This window comes from Columba livia, chromosome 2 (genome assembly GCF_036013475.1).
Source record: "Columba livia isolate bColLiv1 breed racing homer chromosome 2, bColLiv1.pat.W.v2, whole genome shotgun sequence".
NCBI classification, from domain to species: domain Eukaryota; kingdom Metazoa; phylum Chordata; class Aves; order Columbiformes; family Columbidae; genus Columba; species Columba livia.
This window is the reverse complement of record NC_088603.1, coordinates 132,316,047-132,341,902: the sequence shown is the minus strand read 5'-3', so window position 1 is coordinate 132,341,902 and position 25,856 is coordinate 132,316,047. Positions and strand designations below refer to the sequence as shown.

Sequence of the window (25,856 nt, the reverse complement as noted above, 5' to 3'; positions counted from 1 at the left end):
TCTCTAAGAAGTATAACATGGGATAGTTGTTCAATATTATTTGGGTCTCTCGTAGTTGACTTGTACCTTCTTCTTCAGTGCAACACTTACCTTCTGAGACAAGGATAGGGCAAAATTCTCTGTTTCTAAAGCGCTGATTATTGCTACTACCTGTAAGAGCTTTATAGCATTATTCACTCCTGATGTAATGTACTTTAGCCACTTCCCTTAGATATATCTGTCTTAGTAACTGTGGTAGAGCAAGCGATACAAATACAGGGAAATCTGAAATTAAGTAGAGGTTCTGTTTGAGTTATGACATCTGGTTACTCTTATATCGCTGTGTCCCCCTCCAGATTTGGGTTTGGGAAGAGTCTGGTTGAATACCCTGAAAGTGAACAAACAGCTGGATATTTTGCTGGGGAATAATAGTAAAGGAGCTTGTTGCTGGGGAGGTAACTGAATCCAAAGGCCAAGCTGGCTTTATCAGTAAGTTCACTAAGAAATGGACAGTAAGAAAAACATCATTTTCTAAAAATCACTGCAGCCAGTTATAGTGTAGAAATTCTGCACTAGCCGTCTTCTGCTCTGGAGGGAAAAGAAAAATATTGGCTGTATATAGTATCACAGGTAGATTTTTAATAAAATGCAGATGTGACCCAGGAACTGCCCCAGACCTGGCTCAGGGAGCAGCAGCTGATGGCTGGGGGGATGTGCTAGGACGTCTCAAAGATGCTGGATGCCTCAGTTTAATCAAGCCCAATCTAAACCCCACTGCTAATGGCTGGTGCCTGTTCTCTACTTGTTATTGTGACCAGGTTTCTGTTGACAGTGGCGAGAGTGTGGGTGCATAGTCCGCTTGTATGCATAGTTATAGGTGTCCTGAACTGGAGCTGAATCGCATCCTGTGTCAGCCAACTTTGCATCTGTTTCTAACTGATCCTTTAACTGAAGCTCAGTGTCATGTATCCCAAGGTTTTGGTTTAAAAATCCTCAACAGGAACATTCTAAAACCACATTTATCACTTATAGTAATGGTTTGTAAAACTTCCTGATGCTTTTAAGGCAATTTGTTTTAAAATGCAAAAAGGCGTCTGTGAGAGAATTGCTTCTTGAGAGAAACCCGTACTTCTCTTTGCAGATCCCACAGCTGGAGCAGCACTGGGTGTTCCACTGACAAACACACAGTTCAAGCCATTGCGGTTAAAATATGGGGTTTGAGCAGGGGCACTTGGAGGGAGATGCAGTCCTGCTTTCCTGCTAGCCCTGATAAAGATACAAAATTGATTTCAGAACTGAGACCAAAAAGCATCCCTCAGTTATGGTAGTTAGGGAAACATGGAAACTGCAAATCAAGTATGATTGTGCGAGACTAAGAACAATCAGTGCTCTCAACTATACCCTTTTTTGTTCCCAGGAAACTGAATTAATGTGGCTGAAAGCAATACCTTACTACATTTAAAAACTTAAATACAGGCGTGGCTGTCCTGAATTTGCTACCAAAGCATTCTGAATATTTTTTGTTGCCTGCTGTTTACTATATTTTTTAAGATATTGCTGACTATATGTGTGGTGGGAGAAGATGGGTCTGGGGGTGGAAAGAGGGAAACCACCCCTTGGTTTCATATATTAACAAACTCAACAGAATGTGGTTTTTAAATCTGGGGCAGGGTCTTGATTTCCTGAGGTACTGCCAAGATTTCCAGGTTCCTGCGGATGTCAGAGCTTTGCCTGGGAGATGGGGGATGCAGGTTTGAACTTCCTCTGCTGGCATCACGGCCAATGGTCCAGCGTCTGCGATGAGCAGCAGCGACACAGACACACACAGAGTATTTTAGGAGCTCTTGTTTTGAAAATGATTATTTAAAAGGGACCTGGCATGTATGTTTTGCTGTGGCCATTTCTAGTACACATTTTCCAGAACTGAGTTTTAAATTAAAGGGAACACTTTTTTCCTCGTTTGGAAGTGTAAGGCACTTTATCCACTTAGCTGTTGTTTAATCCTGTGTTTAATTTCCCTAAATAAATGTATAAAATTGAAGCAACTAATCACATTTGCTTCTATAGGGCTGAAGTCTTGATACAGATGCATTTTAATCCTATAGTAAATGCCAAAAAGGCAGTTTCTGGGTGAAAGGAGGTTCTGTTCTAGAGAAAAAAAAAATGCAAAGAATCTTGGCATGAACTGAATTTCACAGGATCAGACCCTTGATATTTATGGCAAGTACAATAAAAGTAAAATCTTTGAAAAAAATACTTAGTTCTTATTAGCTGGCTGTTTGATTTTTTCTGATCTGAGGACTTCTCAAAGCATTTTATGCAGCGCACTGGTGGTACCCTGCTTTTTGGTTGTTTCCACGAGGCTTGGAATAGCCAGTCATGCACAAAACCATTGATTTTAGCACATTTGGCTTAAAAATAGCACAGGGGAAAGGATCACTATGCTAAGGAGCCAAGTGTTGCAGAAACTTCTTGTGGAGTCTTTTGTGTTCCCTGCTGGCTTTTTCTCCAGTGGAAAATTAATGGAAATTAAATCAAGTAGCAACTCACCAGGGCTGTCAGCTGATTTCTGAGTAGAGCAGGTATTTATTTTCTCTTTCCACCAATAACTATATTCTTGTCTCTGCTATAAATGAATTTTAAAAAGCGTTACATAATCAATTGCTATTGCACATTAACAAGCTGTGGTGCGACTTGTTAAGCTTCCCTTGTCAAATTGTATCTTAACTAGGATAAGAAAAAGGCAACGTGTAACTTTATGAAATATTTCTGCAGTGGAATACAGGGGATGAAAAGGGGTACACTTTTCATCATGCCTGGTTTTTGTTTAGTACAGAGGACTGTGGGCTACTGAAACTAAATTTCGGCTAATTAATTCCCCCATCAGTCTAACATGGGTAAATGTAGTCTATAAGTGTGCTGAGATCTGCCAGTCTGTACATACAGCTTTGTATGTATGTATGTATGCACAGCTTGAAGATGCATGGTTTTCCTCGGATAAAGTAGTAAAAATCACAGCTTTCATGGGAAAAAAAAAAAGTGGAAAATGGTTACTCATCTAAAACTTCATTTAAGAGTACAGTTAAAATTGTGACTGAAAAAAAACTTCTCTAAATGTTTGTTGTTTACAGACTTCTGTTCGTAGAAGTTGAAGCTGAAGTGAGGCTCAAGTTCACAAAGATAAATATTGACACTACAGATTTTGCCCCTGTGATGTAGTTTTGGGAACAGGTCTTATTCAGATCATTGCCAGAAATTATTAGAGAAAGTCTCTCCCTTTCATAGCTGTCTCTCCCAGGTTTTGAAGCAAATACCCCTTTTCAGAACTGACATTGTCATAACCCCCAACCCACTCTTAATGACTCAGAAACACTGGGTATTAGTATTGCAAACATTTTTCAGTGTTAGAGAACATATTTAATATACTATAGAAATACTGTTCCATGTTGTGTTTGGTGAGAACAGGTCTTGATTGCTAGATTAAACTTAAGTTACTTGTGAGCATTTTTGTGAAGGCAACTTGTAAAACATGGCATATTTCTCTGGCTTTAGTGAGTCTTCTGTGATTTTTTTCTATAATGGTAGTTTTAAAAAGAATCAACAGAGAACAAAACGTCTTCTGGAGAAACAAAAAATAGGAAGGTGAATCCCAAAACAAAGCCTGCAGTTACTTTTTTGATTACTACATTTGGATTATCCAAAATCTTGACCGTTCACCACAGCAATAATATTGCAGCAAAGTTGCACTAGAGATTTGGGCTTCCCTGTATAACTCATATGCCCTCTAGGCTAAAATGTGAAATCAGGTTTACTTCTGTGCATCTTTGGTTCAAGAGTGATGAGTGAGACTGTGTTGATCACGTTGCTTGATTACAACAATTGATTGTGACACCTTTTTCTTAAAAACAAACAAACAAACAACAACAACAAAAAACACCCAGAAAACTTCTTTTTTGGGAAGTTGTTACCTTAACATTTTCTGAAATCCTGGTTCTTCCAGTTTGCTATGTTGTGTGCCCTAAACTACTGGTTATTGCAGAAAAATCATGACTGTAAACACACATGCAACAACATAGTTTTATTTGCTTTAGATCTTCATTAAATATTTTGAAAAGATTTTATTTTTGACAGGTCTTCCACCATCAAGTGACGGTATCCAGATTCCTCTGAGTCTGGATACCAAAATAACATCTGTCTGCTGGAGTTGACAACACATGAATATGTTTAAAGAGCCCTGACACTTTAGCTTTATGCTACAATTGTCGGTTCTCGCATCAGTAAATGTTTAAATTTGTCTCAGATCTGTTGCTCGAGAGTGAGTTATGCTGAAGGAAGGTGTGAATTACAGAAGTTGGCCACAGATTTTTGCTTTCCTGTTTCTTTTCAATGTATTGGACTGTGTGTTTGCACTCAGCACTATTCAATTTAAAATCTGTGTTTTCTAATTATTTGTCTTTGGCTAAGGCGTAGGTGTTACTTAGGTGTGTGTTTGTCTAAATGACACTAAATTGGGGACAGACTGAATCTCGCCTCCTTTAGTTTAAAACCATTACCCCTTGTCCTGTTGTAACACGCCCTGCTAAAAAGTCTGTCCCTGTCTTTCATAATGGCCCCTTTTAAGTACTGAAAGGCCTCAATAAGGTCTCTCTGGAGCCTTCTCCAGGCTGAACAACCCCAACTCTCTCAGCCTGTCCTCATAGGGGACGTATTCCAGCCCTCTGATAATTCTTTGTGGTCTCTTCTGGCCCCTCTCCAGCAGGTCCATGTCTTTCCTGCACTAGGGGCTCCAGAACTGGACACAGGGCTCCAGGTGGGGTCTCACCAGCACAGAGCAGAGGGGCAGAATCACCTCCCTCGACCTGCTGGCCACGCTCCTTTTGATGCATCCCAAGATACGATTGGCCTTCTGGGCTGCAAGTGCACATTACTGTCTCATGTCCAGTCTTTCATCCAGCAGTACCCCCAAGTCCTTCTCTGCAGGGATCATCAGATGTCAGCCTGAATGGAGAAGGAGGCAAAATAAAATGGTTGAGGATGAAGCCTTTGCTTTTTTACATCCCCTTCCAGTGTTGTTTTGTTGTGGTTTGTTTTTTTTTAACGGGTTTCTGCTTTGGAAAGGTAGGCTTTTGCTACTTTCCGGTACTGCAGTCCTAAAGGCAACGCAGTTGGTGTTGTACTGCCAGGACTCCATGTGCTGCTCTTCATGAGCCAGAAATGACAGTGAGGAGTCATGCAAACATCATCCTTGGAGTTATTTAAAGAACAAGAAGAGCTTTTTAAATACAAGGCGAGGATGCCAATATGCTTGGCTTTCCTAAGACAAGCAGTCAAAGCCAGGAGAGGATCCACAGATGGACACACTGCATAGCAGCCCTGCTGGTTGGTGGGTCCCTCGTGACAGAGCACCCTGGAGCTGGGAGGGCGGGGAGGAGAGCAAGCGTATGGAAACCCTCACAGTCTGAATCTGCCCTTTGGTTTATTGTCAGTTCTTCAAAACATGGCCCTGGTTGCAAACTGAGACCAAAAGAAAACAGTCCTAAAGCATATGATATTGCTCTAATTATATTTTTGATAATGAAATGGTTTTTTTAGAGACTGTGGCATTATAGATGTTTGCTTCAAAGTGGTTTATCATGCTCTGCATATTCTGTTTATAGCTGAATACCTGTTGTTAGCAGATGCAGTTTGTGGGACAGAAACGTGTGACTATGATTTTTTTCTGGTGTTATCAGTTAACAGTTCTGTTTTTATATAGTCCTTTAAAGTGAAGGACAAATATGCATCTGGCGCATAGTTCTCTATCTTCTTCTATATGAAATTAATGAATCAAAAATTCAACTATAACATCCTACTCAAGAGGATGGAAGATGAGATACTGACCAAAAAAATGAACGGTAAAGTGATGCTTTTCTAATTTTCTGTGCACAAGCACACATGCTTTTTCTCTCTGTTCACGATTTACCCCAGTTTAGTTGTGTACATTATTAAAACATGAGTAAAACTTCCAGCCATTGCAGTTAATGCAAGCTCTGTAACTGCTCTGCGCTGTATTTCTTCACTATTAGCCATCGTTGTCATGAATGTTGTTGTAGTTGGCCAAGTTATGAGTCCCATAGTTCTCAAAGTCCCAAGTCAAGCAGTTCTTCCCTATAGACTCATGCCTGAAGCACACTGATATTTTGGAGGGATGTCTCTGTGTGCTGTCAATGATCAATACCTTCCGGATAATGCAAACCAAGGGGTGAGTTGAACCTACTGAAGCTGCAGCCACAGTGGTCAGGGCTCTAACAGTAACATCTTCTTTCCCTGAAAAAAAGGGAGAGTTTTAGATAATTTACAAAACTTTAGACATCATCTGCAGCAGGAGGATAGGCTGCAGTGGTCTGGGGTCACGCTTTTCATCAGCAAGTCATCTTAACGCTAGTGCTGTCATGGGCTTCAGCTTATGTGTTTTGCTACCAGAGCTTGCTGCTGCCAGGAGGAGAACCTGACTTGAGTGCTGGAGCCAAGTGCTTTGGGATGAGTGGAAGGAATAAACTTCACAAATTGAAGATGGTACACCCTGCTGTGATAAACTTGTGCTTCCTTACAGGATGCTGTGAAGAAAGATGCTGGCCTGAATTTGCTCATCCGATAAGATCTGCTTTGCAAACAGAAAAAAAGCCTGTCACATAGAGGACAGAAAGCAATTCCCACTGTCCAGGGGGCCTCTTTGCTGGACAGGTTATCAGATGTGCCTCCATAGTCACCGGTGTCAGCTAGACCATACTGGTGGGATTGGGGGCTGGGAGGGAGCAGAGGTTTTTAAAGCTAGGAGGAGATGAGATGGGTAGTGCATCCTGGAAACCTTTCCTACCTACAGATTTTCCTTAATGTCAGGTTATATAAGGACCATGCACTGGAGGTAAAATAAGGCAAAAATCACCCTAAGCGAGGCGAGGGAATTGGTGACCTAATGAGTTGTGTGTGTTAAGAAGGGATTGTTGGAGGGAAGTAACAGAGAAATAATACAATTAATCTATTTTGAAAAGCCAAAAGGTGTTGGTAGGCAAGAGACTGCAGTTGGGCTGTACTGGCAGTTCCACTGGGGCCTGGCAGCTGCATTGCAGTTTTTATGTCTGTATTGAGATGCACATAGGAGAAAGAATAAGTTCAGTTGCCTTAATTTTTCTGGGAGATTAAAAAAATCAGAAAATATGAATATTCTAAAGGCAGCTTACTCCTTAAATAAAAATAGTAAATTTTCAAAACACAGTAATGTTTTGCAAAGGTAGCGTCTAGCTGCAGTGCTACAGGTTGTACGAAATGTAGTGTATCTACAGGGTAGTAATGTAATGTGCCTCTCTGGAAGTGGTCATGTTTGTGTCATACTAAAACTGCTGTCAGGTGAACGCTGCCTTCAGACAGTGACTCAAGAAGTGACTCTGTGCAGGCTGCATCTCTATTGCTTGAAGGAACTGACACCCGAACTGGGGCTCCAGGAGAGCAGCGAGGAGGGGGCTGTGGTTGTCCCAGGCTGCGGAGAGGGCTCCATCGAAGTGGGTGTTAAACAGGCACCAAACCCTGACTGCCAGCTTCTCACAGGCTGAAGCTGCTCCTTTTCATCTATTTTGTGAAAAGATTGATTTATTTATTTGTTAGTGGTTTTATTTAACTTAGCCTTTGCGTTTTCATTAAATCGTAGCAATTTTGTTGAGTGTTTTGTTTTTGGGTGTGTTGGTGGTTTTGTGGGTTTTGTGTGTGTGTGGTTTGTTTTTGTTTTTTAATCCCAGGAATTTTCTGACGGCTGTAGCAAAAGGCAAGCATGCTGGGGGGAGTCCAGCACTGTCCGACATCTAGAATGGATGGTCTAGACCAGGGGTGTCAAACTCATTTTCACTAGGGGCCACATACATTTATATATAAATTACATTTATATAGTCCTAAAATTACATTGGGCCATTTGAAGGCAACCACTGGGCTGATGTGGCCCCCAGTGAAAATGAGTTTGACACCCCTGGTCTAGATGGTCTAGACTTCATTGTTTTCTTGTCAAAGTCATTCTGCTTTACCTCAATATTCTTGTGGAGAGCGCGGTTATTGTGCCCAGGATCTCGGGGGCAGCCACGTGCACACGCTGCAGAGCACCCAGGCAGGGCTGGATGCTCTTGGGAAGCCCAGACCTGCCCACACACCGGCTGCCGGTGGCTTCTATGGCCACAGGAACCCGGCAGCCCTGGGACACCTTGGCGTGGCTGTGCCCCGTAGGTCTGACTCTGCCCAGAGGCTTCAGAGGCATTTCCTTCCTGCACGTGCACCTCCTTCAAATGGTCTGGCAGATTTTACTTGTTTTGTACTGTCTGGTTTTTTTACATCCACCATTTGAAAAATATCTTCATTTCATATCCATGCAGCGAATATTTAAATCATGAGATGAGAAGGTGGCCGTCCATGAGGTTGTGTTTGGTTCCTGTGGAAGAAATTAGGTTGTTAAGGATCTTTGAAAGTGTTGAACAGTTGTTTTAAAGGCAAGGAGAAGGATTGGTGTTTTGCTTAAATATATTTCATCTTTGTAGGAGGTGGTTCAGAGAGAGGGATGGCTTTGTGCCCTGTTTGTTTCAAGATCAGGTGCCCTTGTTGAGACACTTCATGTTGCTTAGGTCTGGGGATCTTCTGGTGGTGGTACTTCACAGTTCGTAACATCAAGTTCGAATTTCAGGTGCTAAACAAACAACAGAAACATCTCACCTGTAATTGTAAGATTTAAAAAACCGAACAAACAAAACAACAAAACAACCTTCCTGAAAAATCTGAAAGCCCTAATGGTAAAAGCCCTAATGGTAGATTACATCACCTGAAATTAGATTATACAGTGTAGACTGTGTGTAATATGGTTTTACTTACTGCAGAATAGATTTTTAATGTGATGGTACCTATTTCAGTCTGTAATCTAGCATGCTTTTTCCTAAAACAGAGGGACACAATCCTTCTTTAAGTCTTCAAAACCTCGCCAGAATGTCAGAACACCAACTTGTCTTCTGAATCCCCATGGCATAGAATCAGTGAAGGCAGTTTATTGCCACTGAAATCACCTCAGGGGCTTTGCTTTATATTACATATGCTTAACTTGGAGCAACTGTGCGTTGCTATATATTATATCGAATAGCGGCCAGGTCTCCGGCTGACTAAGACATTATCATGCAGAAACTCCTGTTACATTTTCTTCCTCATCAATGGGGTGTATCCTGAACTGTGGCTCGATGAACATAGGAAGAGCTTGGTGTGAAGGAATACGGAAGTTACTGTGTGTGTTCATGTCAAAAAGGAAATGTGTAGAAGGAGTCATCATAGCAAATAAAGCAATGATGAGCAGAAGTTGCACTTCAAGCTTCTGCTCTCTGTTTCTGGTATTGTGAAAACAACAGGACAGTCAGAAAAGCAACTAAATCAAGCCTGCTAAAAAGTAATATTTGTCTCCTGAATACCGTAACTAGATTGCAGCGCTTCTTGCTGTCAAACATGACTGAAGTGCAGACGTGAGGACAGCATACAGAGGAGGGAGATTCTGTGGAAGACTATCCTAGAGCCATAGCTGATAGAAAACTTATTGGAAGTTCTAGAGCATGTTGTCTGTGTTGGTTTGTTTTTAATCTGGTCACAGAGTGTAATGAAATCCACAATTCCTGGAAATGGATGGTATGTTAATCATAGTAACGTCCCTACCGCATCTCCCTTTGAAATAGTCAGTGCTGGTCACAGAGCACCAGACCAAATGGCCCACAAAGCCCCACATATGGAGTGTGAGAGTTTATGCATCCTTGGTATTTGCACTACCTTCTGCCCTCCCTGGAAAGTATCTGGAAATGTTGTTATCTCTGTAATGATCTTTCTTGAGAAAATGAAAACTGAGAAAGGAGAGTCATGACAATCTGGCCTGTAGTCAGGTTGTGTGTAAGTATAAATGTCAGTCATGTTTGTTCCTTTTATTTTAAATAAAACATTTCTGTCACCCTTTCAAGAACAATTAATTAATACCAGCTGATTCCAGCTTCATTAATGGTAAACAGATGATGAAGAGAACAGCAGTGGGGCTGTATTGTTCATTACAGGTGACCGAGCTATCCTTGAAAGTGAAATCAGAGAGGTTTCAACAGAGACAGGGGAATACTGATGTCCTTGTAGAAGATATAACCAAGACCATAAAAAGAACATTTGGAACAGATCTTTTGACATCCACAAATGAAGAAGACAGATTTGTAGGATGATCAGGGAAATGGAAAGAGAACCCATCAGAAGAGCCACACCTGGATGCTCTCCATGGTGTGTGTGTGTGTGTATAGACAAAATAGGTTTGAACTGGATCTCAGAGCTACCATTGTCAACATAGCCCTGCAAAACTGATTCAAGGACATGGTGATGAAGGGAAGGCAAGAGAGGACAAGACAAGCTAGCACTATGCCATCCCTGTTCTGAGACAGGTTTCTATTGGATTGAGAAGGACAAAAACCCAGTCAGTTATGAGATGAACTATGCTGTTTGTCTCTTGGATCACTGCAATAGCAAGGAAGACCCTGGAAGATGCTTTACAGTGCTGTGACCTTTTGGCTCGTGTATACCATAGAAACTATGGCTTAAGGTTTGGAAATTCCACTCTTTGGGCTATAATATCTCACCTTGGAAAGAAGCAGAGGGTCATCTCAGCGGTGTTTCTGCCACTAGTCTCTAGGTCTTTTTCGGCAGTAATGGTGGCTGTGGGCAGCCTTATCCATAATTCATGGCTTTTTTCTCTCTAATTCTCTTTACTTCTAGCTTGAAAAAAATGAGGACTCGGAAAGCTCAAAAGGACTGATTAACAATAAACAGAAACTGGCCCCGTGGGTCTTTTTTGAGACTAATTTGATTTCAGCAAAGTGCTCACCATCTTGTTCACATTAGCAGTTATATGTGGCAGCAGGGCAGTAAGCTCTTGTGGTTCTTTGATTTGATGAGAGGTCAAGGGGATAAATGTAGTGTAGACTTGTAGATTTTTTCAAATGTTTCATGTGCATATATGTTTTATTAGAAAAAATGTATATTTTAATGTGTGGAGGGAAAAAGCGGTTAAATATTGCTTTAAAATTGACTTGCAGCAGGTTTTTATCGATAAATTGTGCTACCCAAACTATCCATATGGATGTGTTACGGCTATATATAGGGATTGATATTACAAAACGTATTTGGGGAATGTTAGAATTAAATCCATAGAAATGAATGTCAGCAAGGTGGTTTGTATTGCATTGAGCAGCACCTGAAGAAAGCATCAGTGCTTAGAAGTGTGGAATTTTCTTTCTGTAAACAGTACCCTGTGCTTGTGAACAAGCTAAACCAGTAACTAAGGCAAAGACTGAACGTGAATATATTCGGTAATATTTTGAATAATTGGTGTGTTGCTTCAGGGTGCTATTGAGTCTTGGTTTGTTATTTATTGCATCAGCAAGTGGCCTTTAAAGTAGAGGAGATGGAACAGAAAATCGTCAAGGTTTGTGGGTGACTGTAAGGGATAACTGTTCTCTGCAGGCTTCTGTTATTACTTTCTGAATTTAATTTTTGCTTTGCACTCATAATCTATCAAGTGATTACCATTTATATGATTGCTCTGTTTTGAAGCAGATGAATTCTATGTTATATTCCTATTTCAGCTTCTGTTGTTGCCCCGAGGGCTCTTTGCCCGTTAAGTTCTCCTGATACATCACAGCTGTTTGAGAAGTAAAAATTATTCGTTGGATCAACTTTTTCAATATATACAATAAATTGTTCCTGTAAACTGCAGCTTATCTCCCTGTCTTGAATTTGGCTTGCTTAACTGTTCCCATTTATGCAGAGCATTTAAAAATCATAGATCCTATCACCAGCCAAAAATGAGGGCAGTGTTTTACTGCCCATCCTCTCCCTCCGCACACCCAGCACGCTGTATCCTGGAGTTGTAAATCCGAAAGCGAGACCTAGAGTTCAGTCCTGTTCCCACTTGGATAGATTTGAAGTTTCAATTGCTTTTAAGAAAGGCAGATGAGTTGCTTAAGAAGCAGTGATAAAAAGGCTTTTATGAAAAAGGCATTTTCCATCTGTTTTGCAGGCTCTGCCTTAAGCAAACTTTTCTGGGGAGTTGTTGGGGGCAAAGCAGCTCTTCCTGCCTCTGGGCTGCAGGGGGGACAGCAGCAGCAGCAGCGTGAGTCCATAGGATGTGTTTGCATCAGACAACAGAAATCACAGAAATTTTGCATCTTTTTTGTTGCCGGTGCAGCTCTGCCAGCACTCCCCAAAGAAGTCTGGTGCGGTGATAGCTACAGAGCAGCCAGGGTCGCATCATTTCTATTATGCAAGATGGAATCACAGAATAGTCTGGGTTGGAAGAGACCTTCAAAGCTCATCTAGTCCAACCCCTCTGCCATGAGCAGGAACATCTTCAACTAGATCAGGTTGCTCAGAGCCCCGTCCAGCCTGGCCTTGAATGTCTGCAGGGACGGGGTATCTACCACTTCTCTGGGCAACGTGTGCCAGTGTTTCACCACCCTCAGTGTAAAACATTTTTTCCTCTTGTCCAGCCTGAATCTTCTCTCCTTCAGTTTAAGACCATTACCCCTTGTCCTGTCATAACATGCTCTTCTGAAAAGTCTGTCCCCATCCTTCTTAATGGCTACTTTGAAGTACTGAAAGGTCTTCCCGGAGTCTTCTCCAGGCTGAACAACCCCAACTCTCTCAGCCTGTCCTCATAGCAGAGCTGTTCCAGCCCTCTGATCACCTTCATGGCCTCCTCTGCCCCTCTCCAGCAGGTCCATGTCTTTCCTGCACTGAGGGCTCCAGAGCTGGACACAGGACTCCAGGTGGGGTCTCACCAGAGCAGAGCAGAGGGGCAGAATCACCTCCCTCGACCTGCTGGTCACACTCCTTTGGATGCAGCCCAAGATACAATTGGCCTTCTGGGCTGCAAGCACACATCGCCGGCTCACGTTCAGTTTTCCATCCACCAGTACCCCCAGGTCCTTCTCTGCAGGGCCGCTCCCAATCCTTCATCTCCCAGCTGGTATTGATACCAGGGGTTGCCCTGACCCAGGTGCAGGACTTTGCACTTGGCTTTGTTGAGCCCCATGTACCCCTGTGAGGAGGAGAGGGGCACGGGAAAGCATACTCTGGGTGACCCTGGGGACGCGCCTGGCTCGAGAAGCAGTCTGCCGACTTGGAGGGGACAGGTGAGACCCCCATGCGTGGGATAGTATGTCAGTCAGCCTTTGGAACCAAATGGCACGTTTCCTTGGTTATCTAAATCTGTGAAATGATTAAAAAAAACAAGTAGATTGTGTTCTGTCAAGTTTTAGTGCTTTTAACAATAATGGCCAGAAAAAATACTTGTGTTTTTGGAGAAGAGGAAAAGTGATGCGTTGTTTGATGCGAGGAAAAGCAAAAGACTTTGAGAAAACTGACTGCATTACACACTACTTTCTCTTTAGTTCTTCTGTTAAACGTATTTTCTATTCCAGGATGCTGAGAACACCCTGTGAATATCTTCTGTCTGATATGACTAATTTGCAGAGACTTTTTATTGTCTTTATACCATTACAGTCCAGATAGAAAATCATTATCTGTGTTAGCGGTGACTCTATCAGCTCATCTTGGGCTCTAACAGACCATTCAGGCTTCCAAAGGTCTTTCAAATAATCGAATTGCAAAATGTACCAGCTTGACCAGGGGGAGGTGGAGAGCTTTAAGATGGCATTTGATGCATTTTTCTTTCTTCCTTGAGAAGTTCAGGTAAATGTGATTTTTAGAAAAAAAAGTTCCTAATTTTGTATAATAAAGATTTTTTTAATAATTAACTTCTGGTAGCTGTCAGTATCCAAAAAATTGCTTGTGTATAACAAGGACAGCAGACACAGATAAAAAAAGGCCAGTTATTCTGTATATGATGAACTACTCTGCAAATGTGACAGTTAGTGTGGAAAAGGTTAATTTTATGTTTGGCGTCGATGAGCAAGGGCAGAAATCCCTAGCTTCTGATTAGTGTATCATATTGTTGCATCTCTGCTTCAGATATCAAACACAAGTCATCTTTTTATAAGTGTAAATAGTAATGCTCCCTTATGTTTTCAGATGTAGCATTATAATACTGTACTGATTTAATATAATATTTGAAAATATTTGCCATTGCGTTTTGTTTTATTGTGAAAAGTTACAGCTTTTACCAAAGAGTGCTGAGGACCTCGGACTGTTTGTTTGGATCATTTTCTTTCTAATTTTTGCTTTTGTCTTTGGCAAGTGAGTTAATTATTAGTCTGCATAATCAACAACCAAACATAATAGCAACCAGCAAGATTGTTTACTTATCTGTACTGTCAGAATTTTGAGTTGTTAGATGGTAACCAAGTATTATTGTAAATATAAAGTATTTTATGGATTAAGAATATTTTGCAGCATGATATTGTAGATCTTTACTCAAGAGAGAAGAGTGATTGTAGTTGCTTGGGGTATCTGGATTCAGAGCCACATGCATGGCTTTTGTGGCTGGTCCCGTATTAGAATTTTGCCCTTGTCATTCATGATGAATTGAAGAAACCTAAAATTTTACCTGTAGAATGTAATTTAGGATTTTTATTCCTTTCAGAAGTACTTCTCTTATTACTAGTGCACTGATTACAGTGATTCATTATAGGATGTATCATATTTTTGGTGTACAAAAGCCTGTAACAACATGTTTATCTGTCAGTATTGATACAGTGCTCAGTATGATGACATCTGTGTGATGTGGCTATAATCAGGTGGTCAAAGTGGGACTTCAGGGGTCTCTATGGGCATTTAGAAGTATGGGGGGGAGAGAGCAATTTAAATATACTGTTATTTTGTCCTAGTTATAGCATATTGATGCACACATATTTTTATGGTACTTCCTTAACAAAAGATCAAGATGTTTTGTGAACCACTGTCTTAAGCTGTTTTATGGGTGGAGAGCAGTAGCCACCTAACATAGTGTATCAGCATGTTTGTGCTTGAGTGCTGCTGTTATTGATCAATCCTAGTTAACATTTTTTATTTTATTTATTTTTTATTTTGTCCCTCTAGTGAGGATAGCAGTAAGAAATAGGTAAGCACATCTCTTTGCCAAAACAGAGAAAAATATAAGGCTTTTAATAAATCAGGGCTTCAGGTGATTATCGCTGAGAAAGTAGGACAAGAAAAGACGAGCTCAGCGATACTGAACAGCAGACGGACATGGCTCTGGAGAAGATGGCTGGATCTGTGACCATCAGCTTCTGTAGCCAAGCTCTGCTTGAAGTGGTTGGAAGCACCCTTATCCTTCTCTTCTCCATGGGATCACCTGCTGGGGCCGCAGCTTCCACCCGTTTGCAGCCTGGTCCTGTTGGCTGCAGGATGCTGTTGCCCCCGCTCCCCCTCTCACCTTCTTGATGGGACCAGAGCCTTGGTGAAGAAACACTGCCTCGTCTGTGGTTACGCCGCGTCGGGGCAGCTCTGGAGCACAAGATGGCACTTTCCATATGCTGAGCCTGAGCATCATTGCTTTGAGCATCGCTATGCTCAAGTTAGAGGTTGTAGGCCAGGGAATTAACTGAAAGCTTCGGCATTGCGAGCAGGGAAAATCAATTTCTGTCTTTTTATTTTTCCTTTGCTTTAAATGAACTTAAGTCGTCCTTTCAAATAAGGTCAATTTTATCAAAAGCACCTGCTACCGCTACCAGTTTCTCTGCTAAGAGAATATTCTCTAGAACCCTTAAAGTGTGGTTGGGTGAAGTACTGACCTAAGATGCAGTCTTCCAAGAGGAAGAATTGCAGGCTTTTTGATCTAAGCCAGGCAAATAATAAAGGATAGACCAAAGACTTCAAAAGTAGAATGAAATATGTATTTTTAAGGATTTTTCAAAGATTCTTTTTAAAAAAACAAAAAGTTCCAGCCACAGATTATGATGTGGCTGATGGAGAGAAGAACTAACAGAGGTGTGGTGTATGTGTGTCCAGATGGGAATGGTGCTTACTGGGGAGCACAAAGGTGGCGGTGGCCAGAATAGGGCCTGGGCACTCATCATGGAGGGAGGTCAGGAAGATGTCTCCTTGCCAGAACATTGCTAGTTGGGAGGAACCACACCATGCTGCAAGCGAGTGGTTTGGGACACTTGTGTAGTCTTGAACTTGTTTTGGACCCTCTTTTGCTCATCTTTTGGAGCTTAAATCCAGCCTTTCCTTGTGGAGAGCTCTGAGAAAGATGTGATAGTTCCTTGACACCATTAAACGATTTTTTAAAAAATGGTAAATTCATCAATGAAACAAAGGAAAGGATTGAATAAGAGTGAGGGTCGTAACTAAGTTGAATTTGAGCTTGGCTATTAAAGAGGACTGTTTTACATACCAGGCTGGCCAGGTTAGAGTTTTGCAGGGATCAAGTGAAACCATTCTTCTGCTGAGGAAACAGGGAGACACGAAGCCAAGAGACATGAGGTGGTGGTAAAATATCCATCCCCAAGCGCCTCTAACTTCGGCTGCTTATGTCTCAACCAGTTCATTAGAATTCAGCTATTGACGTATGTTTGGATTTATGAAGACTTGGAAATAAAGGATCCAAATCTGTTTGGTTTCAAATACAAACTGGGCTGACACAAATATATTGGTCCAGATATTGGGAGGTTGCATTTGGAGATTAGGATGTGGGGTTAGAGGAAAGAAGAAATCTTCATAACTGTGTAATAGGTGACTTTACATCATATTTAGATTTGTTAGCATCTAATAACAGTATAAGAAATGGCAGGGATTATTACTTCACTCTGCAGAAAATCACCTTAGCAATGGTGGAATTAATGGTTTGTGAAAACTGATGTGTAACAGACAAGTTATTCTCCCCTCTGAGTGCCAATACTGTTGCACAGCTGCATGCAGGCTCACTTTCCAGTGGAGAAAGCTGGAAAAGGCTGTGACAGCCTTAAGCCATCGACTTGCACATGATGCTGACTAAATGCAGATGCCTTAAGTGGTTCCTGTCTTCAGTTTTATGCTTTGCCTCTCTCTCAAAGGCTGCTGTTCCCGCAGTGGTGCTGGCCGAGTGATGTATGAAATATGTGTGTTTACATTTATGAGCCAAACTGTAAAAATGTGTTTGGGAGCACAGTCACATAAGCCAACACTTGTAGCTGCTAAAATTCTTGTGGCTGGGAAGTAGGAGCAGAGCATTCCTTGTTTGCTGGATGCAGCTGAGGAGTGGTAAGTGATTCAAAATGGTTAGAGAAAAAGTCCAAGGTTTTATTTATTTGGGCTTTCCCTATTGAAAACCTGTTAAATTGGATCAGGTGAGAAAAAAGCATTCCAGTAATTGCAAGATTGTGGCTTAGCATGGCCACAAATTGGGGGGGGGGGGGGCCGCTCATGGCCTTTCCAGTCCTTTGCCTGGCTGTGAAAACTTTCATCTTGGGCAGATTCAAATGCTGACAGTTTTGGGGCATTATTGAAACAAGAACAGAGCAAAGGGTGGTTTCTCAGAGTGGCACTCTGAGTCATTTTTGAGGAAAAATAAATACATCAGTACGGAAGAGCTGGGGGAAGTTAAATTTACAGACTATTTGGAGAAACTTTGGGATTAGTTCTGGATCTAGACCATGACATTTTGACACAACTTGGCGAATGCTTGCAACAACAGCTGTAGCGTGATTTTGCAGTTCTGCAGAGGCCTGGACAAGAGCATGTTAGTCCTGTTGCCACACACACAGAAGAGCCTTGTTGGAAAGCTGATTGCAAACGCTAGGGATCACCTTCTCCAGCATATTGGGGACCTGTGGTCTTTTTGACCTCATGTGCTGCAGAAGTGCAAATATTAGTGGTTTATCCACAGCTGGTGGAAGGAGTAGGGACAGTTGGTGTAGTCTTGCAGGAGTGGACTACAAAGCAGCCGAATGCTTCTCAGGGAGTGGAAAATAATCTGGCAGGGTTGGTCTCCAGAAAATGTAGCATCTCCATGTCATCCCTCATGTCATCCCTGAGGAAAAGTCTTCTGAGCCCTGAGGAATTTGGCATTCCGAATGAAATACTCCTCTGCAGGCGAGAGGACCTGATGGGTGACAGATTCAGGTATTAGCTGATTACAGCAGATATCCAAGACCTTTCCAGTACTCAATGATAGCCATATGGCTGCTCTGCTCTTTGCAAAATCCTTGGCTGGAAGAAAGGAGGGTTTTTATGGATATAATCAGAACTCAGCAGGAACCATCATCAGCATTTCAGTTCCAGGCAGTGATGTGTTACAAAAGACAGTCGTGAGAGCTAAGCTGTTGTGCGGTATGGGAGAGTGTTCATCGGCATCTGCATGGGTCCTTTCATCAGCCAGAAGGCGGCTGTGAACTGTTTCATGGACAAGTTTGAGCTTTGCTCGCTAAAATATCAAGAGGCTTTGACTGTAGCGTAGTTTCCAGTTAATGAGCCTTTCAGCTGATGAGTGAAATGGGATTCTAGAGAGGGGACTGCAGCCAGCATGTCCTGTTCCTCTTGGTGACATACCCATCAGCAGTTGATGGAAAACATCAGGTAGCTGAACACTTCTCATACTGGGCTTTAAATAAAGGCTCAACCTGATCGGTTAAATAGAGCTCCTGGCACGGCACAGAGGAAATTCTAAAAAAATCCACCATGCAGAATAGAGGGGGAGGGAGGTGTTCTTTTGTAAGAGCAAATTTAGCTTGGTCTCTGGTAAATGAGAAGATGGTCTTGGATGATCAGTCACATGTTTGAAAGGAAATGTTTTCAAGAAGCTGCTTTCATTCCCCTGTCCCACAAGAATGGATAGCAAAAGTCTGCTAAACCTATTGGGTTTGCTAGTTTTATTTTGGTACATTCACTCTTCAGAAATTGTACATTGCCAGGAAACGGGTTACTTTTTTGGGGAAAAAAATGATAGCGTATACATTTTTACAGACAAATAAAATCTTGCATTGTCTTAAGAAAACGTGACTCTTTGAGTAGTGGGTCACTGAAGCCTGGTTTCTGGAGGCATCTGTTGTTCTCCAAATCCTCTTCTCCTTCTGCTGGAAAGCTGGCTGCCCTCCTCTCCATTCCTACCCCTTCCCCATGCCCTCTCCTCTGAGTTAGGGCTGGTTCCAGCAAGGTTGAGCTAAGGCAGTGCCAAGTCCCTCTCTTCCTGCTGCGCCCTCCTGCTGGCACAGGTGCCCATTAAACCTGCAAAAAAATCTTCCCCCCTGCCTCGCCCAACACATACTGGTTTTCATGCCATTTTCGTATTATTTTAAATAACTGGTTTGTAATCTGACCAGGAAAAATTAGGATCAGTCTTTCAGAGAGACTACAGGAAGGTTAATAGCGTTAAGCAGAAGCAACAAAAAAAATATCGCATCCCTTAGCTCCAGTTCATAGTTATTCCTAACCCTACAGTGAGTAGTGTATGCCATTAGTGTTACTAGTAATTTTACATGGGTTTGCATCTCCATGTCTTCATCAAAGAAAAAAGTACACACTTAGCTCTAAGGATAGGAGTAGTTGAAATTCTGAAAAAAAACACAAAACAAACAAACAAACCAAAAAAACAAAAGGAACAGAGCCAGACGTTTGGAGGGGCACAGTAATCCTGACAATTTTATACAAAGATACATTCTCTTTTCCCACTGTTTTTCCTATTTAAACTGGGATGGTTTGCTTAAAGTAGCCACTTGATATGCTTAGGTTGCTAGAAGACAGAAGCTTTCAGAACTCTGCTCCGCAGCTTGCTTTCGTTATTGTGCTGTGCTGGCTTAGTGTTTGGACTGATACTGGAAAAAAAAAAAGCAAACACTAAAAAAAAAGATAAATATTTGCTGATGTGTTTCTTGCCTCCCATTCACTGTGTTGCAGAAAATCTTCAGAAGAACTGGACATGGATAAAGTAACAGCAGCCATGGTACTCACCAGTTTATCCACCAGCCCTTTGGTCCGCAGCCCTCCTGTCCGACCCAACGGTAAGCCTGCAGGGAGGGGGGCCAGGGCTTGTTTCCAGGAGCTGTGACCGTGGTGGAGGGCAGAGTACAAGTGTCCATCTTCTGGCAGTGACCCGTGTGTGCTGGGGATGACACCGAGCTTTGCTCCGACCTAGTCAAGGTCTTTGGTGCAGCATTGGCAAAAATGAGAAGAAACCTTTTTCCAAAGCTGTTGAGCATCTCTAGTTTATGAAATGGGAGGTGTGCGCTGTGGAAGGTCTCCTGACCTCACTGAAATGCTAATTTTCCAAGCAGCTTATTTGCATTTGCACACATACATTAAACGTGACAGCAGTTGTTCTTGTCCCCACCCCAAGGAAATGAGCTCAGATTTTACTCAACGCTACAATGAGGCAAAGCACGTCCAGATCCCAGCCCTCGGCTGAGAGACCGTGCACCACCAATCTGCACAGAGACAGTTCTGTTTCTGCCCATGTACCTCTCAGATGGTCTTACCATCAAATCCATAATCCCTTATAAGACTACTCCATACTTGGTGTAGCAGAAGACACACAAATAAAAATAAATCTAACAAGTTAGTGGTAATAATGAGATTGCTGATGAAACATAATTAATGTGTGCAAGCTTGACTGGGGTTAGAAGAGATTTTTTGAAGTGCTGTATTTGAAGGAGTAATCTTAAATTAGGACACGCTTGCTAGGATGTCTCAGCATTGTTTGTATGACTCTGGCTTTTCTTACTCACTTGTAACTGTTGAACAGACACTAGATGCCCTCCAGTAAATAATTGGAGCATTTTGAGGAATACTTACAGGTGCCATTAATGGGGAAGTAGTCTTTGCATTTCTTCATGGAAGCAGGGACAATCCACTGAGTGATGTTGTTCTTAAAAAGAATTTCTACCAAATGTCCCAGCTTTAAAGATTTTTGAACAAATAGTGTGGCTTTTTTTCATTTTTTTTCCAGTAAACGTAAGGTTTAACCATATAGCTGGAATTCTAGCCGTGAACGCCCATGGCTCCTGTTTGTGTGCTTTCCAGTGTTGAAAACCAGAAGTGTTTATGGAGTTCCACTGCTCTGAGGAGCCCTGGGAAACCTCTGACCGTGACATCCCCAGTGACGGTCCCATCTCAGGGCTGGGGCTTAGCAGCCCCCAGGGAAGGCCAACAACATACTCTACCTGCTCTCCAGCTGCTCCAGCTCACAGCCGAAACCTCAGGTGAAGCTGGATTTGTGCTGATGTGCCCTGCAGGAAGGCAGAGCGGCTGAGGCGTGTACATGTCCCCAGTCACAGGGACCTGCTCTCCTGGGGGACAAGGCAGTATCTGCTGCCTCAGACAGCTTGAGCAGGTGACAGTTGTCAGGAGCAGCTCGCAGCTGTCGATGGGAAAGATCTTCCCAACAAGCCCTTTTGAATTGCTAATAGGTAAATGGTAGCTGTTAACCGCCTTTGATACTTCTCCGTGCAGCCTGCGTGCTCTTTGATATTTCTTTGCATAGCTTGTCTGCTTATTTTCCCGAAACCTGGGAAGACAAGCCTGAAAAAGTAATTCACACGTTTTCAGCAGTCAGAGACAAGTTTTTGAAGCTGTTGTTGGGCACCTCCTCCCTGAATATCTTCGTTTTGTCTGAGTGAAGACTTACTAAAGACTTCAATAAAAGTGTAAAGATTTGGTAATTTATAGCTCAACTGGTGTTGCAAGGCTAGGCTCTGATCTTAGTAATATGAGCTACAAATATACTAATGATTAATTCTTTCTAGAGCCTTTTCCAAAAAAAAAGGCAGTAAGTAGCAGTGTAATTAAAGGAACATTTGTTTAAACAAATGGAATTTTGCCTGGAAGTGAAAAAAATAACATTGGCATTAATATTAAAGTCTGATCTGCGCTAGAATTAGTGGGGATGAACATCTATGTAAACTGGATCAGAGTTTGGCCCTTGTTTCCCTGCAGCTGCGTAATATTTGGTTTGGTTCTCTTTCACGCAACTCCAGCAATGTGAAGAGAGCCTCAAAATAAGAGTAAGTTGCATATATTTATATATTGAACTCCATTACATTGGCAGATTTGTTAGTATTAATGAGAACCAGTGTTCTGTTTTTTTTGTGTTGTCAACCTCGTTAAGTCTTTTCCATGCTACTTAAAAATGTTCTTGATTTACATCTCTTTCTCAGCAAGGTGATAAGAAGCTGCAAACCCTGAGAGTACAAAGTACCACCATAAATGTGTCAGAAAGTAGTAGCCGAAAGAGTGCTGGTTGCTTTGTTTTTCTGAAGAAATGGAGATTTTAAGCTGTGCTAAGGTCACATGTTGATACCAGATGTACTTCTTGGCTTTAGGGGGAGACTCAAGTACAAATACTTAAAAGAAAAAAAACCACCTCCATTACAGTCACATGGAAACTTGAAAGGCTGTAATCAGGAACCCAAACATGGCATTTTCATAGTTAACTTATTAGTTACGGGAAATGCATATATACTCTTTTCTAAAGAGGAATTTCGGGAAGGGGGGTGGGGGTAGGGGAAGAGTTGATGCCATTTCTGCTCTGTGGCCCTGACCAGTAAGTGCAGGCACTTGGCTACTGCCTGCACAAGGAGATACTTTTTATGTACCTGCTTACATGTTGGAGCACTGCATTTTGTTTTGTGAGCAGCTGATAGTCATGATTAAGAGTTTCATCCAAAACCAATAGAATTAGAAGGAAAAAAAAAAATTGGTTTTGGGTAGCAGGTGGTAGACATTATGTTCTTGCTGATGTCATTAGTTAAATTTATCTGTAAGAAATTGAAAAGGAATGAAGGAGTGACTTCTGCAGAACTCTTAAAGACAGGCACTGGCTTGAAAAGACTTGTGCCTCATACTTAAATAAGGTTTCATGAAGAGATAAGGTGTTATTTCCTTTCCAGTTCCAAAGTCAGGTATTGCACAATACTGAAGCATCCACAGCGTCATTGAGAAGAGCTTTCTGTGTCTGAGTTTGGGAGAAACTGCACCTAAACCCTCCCTGCCCATGTGCTGGAGCCCTGTGAGAACCTGGAGCTTCAGGCAGAGCTGCCCACGGTGGCACCGCTGGACACACTTGGGCCATCCCTTTGCTGAGCTGATGACCTACCTACCCCTCTCCTGCCAAAACTCTTCAGGGACTGGGAGGGGAGATGTGCCAATGTCCAGCACCTGAGGAGCTCAGCACGTGAAGGCTGAGCCATGTCTCAGGCTGCGACGGCAGTGCTGTTACTCCCACTGCCACGTCGTGGAGTCACCTGCTGTTCTGAGTGTCTGCTCACCACCCGCTGCCCGGGGAACTGCTGCGGTGAGGAGGGGGTTTCCCAGCCAGTAGGTGTGGAGGAGATGCATCCCACTTCTGGAACCAGACGCCTAACGATACAGCCATGTGAAAAAAAAGGAATATCCTTCCAAGGATACATACCACCGCAATTAGAGATTCAGATTAAGCAGAGGTGTGCGGACTGGGAGATTATGAGAAGACAGAGTGTAATTATGGTTTTCTTCGGTATTTCAGTACTGGGATGATGCTCATGTTTTTGCAGACCTGCGTAGTTTCCTGGGGCTCAGACTGTGTCCCCACTTCCCAGGGGATCTCCTGTTGGCTGTGCGGTGGCTTGGAGCTTGCTCTGGTGCCCCACCACAGTCCCGTGTTCCTCTTGACACTTGAGGATGTATTTGAATGTTTTCCCTGAATCATGCATGCAATATCTGACTGCTTATTGCGGTTTATGCTCCAGCACAGGTTATTTTTCCAAATCTAACATTTCTTTTTTGAAAAATATTTTGGGTTTTGGGGTTTGGTATTGTTTGGGGTTTTTTTAATTTGGCTGGAGTTTGTTTTGGCTAGATTGTTTGGGGGTTTTTTATTTGTTTTGGGGGGGTGTTTGAGATTTTGTTTTTGTTTTTCAATATCTGAAAAATCAGGTGTTATAGGTATTAAAAATGTCATTTTTGTGCAGTGAGATAGATGTGATTGTTCTCTCTATTGTCCAATGCTTTCTCTTTCCTTTATTGAACGTGCAGTTGATGACCAACATGGCATCTGGTCTTGGATAAAAGAGGTCCTTAGCCCTAAGGCATGATACTGATGTAACGATGGCTGTTGTTGTTCTTGACAGAATCCCTAAATGGATCTTGGAAAGAAGGAGGATTTGTGCCTTCTAGTACCAGCAGCAGTGGATACTGGAGCTGGAACGCTCCCAGTGACCAGTCCAATCCATCCACCCCATCTCCACCTCTGTCAGCTGATAGCTTCAAAAGTTTTCGGACACCTTCCCAGCCAGATGACGGTATTGATGAAGCTGAAACAAGCAACCTTCTCTTTGATGAACCCATTCCTAGGAAGAGAAAGGTCAGCCTTACGGTAAATTCCATACCCATGGGCAGATAGGATGTCGCTAGACTTATTTTGCTGTAGGAAAGGAACAGGTCACACAAACAGCTCTGTGTGTGTATCCCCCCTTGGTGTCAAGTTAACGTAAGTACTTAGCCTAGTCACTGGGTCTGGTTCAACCTAGTCACCTACTGCACATGCTGCCATCGGCACCACATATTTGCTGGCAGATGGTGAGGTTCTGCAGAGCCTCCTGCTCAGAAAGCACTGCCGTGATTTCCAGAAGGTGTTGCCTCTTGCCTACTTTGGCAAATTCTTTCTATGCGGGATGCAACAGGCAGCCTTTACATGTCATCACAGAAACTGGAGATGGCCTTAATACTACTTGTTCCCTGGAAGTGCCGTTTGTCTGACAGCATGTCAGATACCTTAATACTGTGAAGCTTTCTCTGTGCAAGCATATGGAGTGAAAAAAGGAGGATCAAACCTGATGGCTTTAGATACAGTATTTGTAGGGGCCAAATTTATCCTCAGTAGGAGTACAAAGGCAGACTAAATAAAACAAAGTGTAAAAAAAAAAAAGGTCCAAAACTAACCCCCAAAAAGCACCATTATGCTGGCAAGTAAGCTCCTCTTGAACAAAAAGAAAACAAAGAGATGGCACTAGTCCAAGTTTCCTTCCCTCCCAACGCAACAGGACAGATCTACATAGCAAGATGAAAAAGAGCTTTTTCTAAGGAGAAAAAACAGAGAGTTTGTTCTCCTTAGTGACTTCTTTCTGGCTCAGTCTGAGACAGTTAATTGCTTCATCACCAGCAGGAAGAAGTTTTAATGATTGTTTAAACCTGTCCAGATTTATCCTTTTGCTCCAAAAGTTGCTTAATTTGCTGACCCACACTGTTCTGCCCTTGTTTGTGGAAAAGAGGTGCAAAATGTTTGTGCTTCTTGCTGAAAAGGGGAAAAAAATGTTTTGGAGGACACCATTGTTATAATAAATCAGAAGCAGAGCTGACTGTTAAACTAAAGAGAGGTGATTTTGGATGGTGTAGGAATGCAGAATGTGCTGGTTTGCCTTTTACTTCTCAGTTAAAGTTGAGCTTATTAGCATCACTCTTATTGCTCAGCTGTGATGAGACAGATGGGTTTGCAGCTGCCATCTGTATTGTTGTCTAAGTTGTCTTTGAATATTTCTATTGATGTACCCACCACAGATCTGTTACACTGTCTGTTCGGGTTCCCAGGGATTTTGCTCTGTATGGCAAATGTTCAATGTGGATAAATAATAACATTACCTGCCAAACTTTGTTTTATAAATGAACTGTGTTTCCTGCATTTTTTTTTAAAGTCTGGTCCCAGCATGGTACTTTATCAGAGTACAGTTTCACATCTTTAGAAGCTGAAATAAAAATGTTCGGGTTTTACCTTCTTCAGGGCTGCAAAAATCAGAAGGAATAAACCTGGAAATAGAGTTATCAGTAACCTTACTTTTACTTATTAAAGTTTCTTCAATTTCATATTTGGAAAATGTCATGTTAGCAACCATGTCCAGTTAAGAAAGCTGCTTGCTTAAAATTTTCCACTAATGTAGTTATTCTCCACTAAACCATTTATG

General features: G+C 42.1%; 1 protein-coding gene across 2 annotated transcripts in view; it reads left to right on the top strand.

The window, feature by feature from the left end:
• Window positions 1-25,856, top strand: part of ZNF704 (zinc finger protein 704) — a 90,052-nt gene that overhangs the window by 46,481 nt on the left and 17,715 nt on the right. Inside the window, exons 3-4 of one of the 2 annotated variants that reach the window (XM_065053867.1) lie at window positions 19,825-19,928; window positions 24,030-24,274. In XM_065053867.1, the coding sequence (XP_064909939.1) occupies window positions 19,825-19,928; window positions 24,030-24,274 (349 nt within the window). The remainder of the gene's footprint in view (window positions 1-19,824; window positions 19,929-24,029; window positions 24,275-25,856) is intronic. The other variant, XM_065053868.1, reaches the window with a different exon arrangement.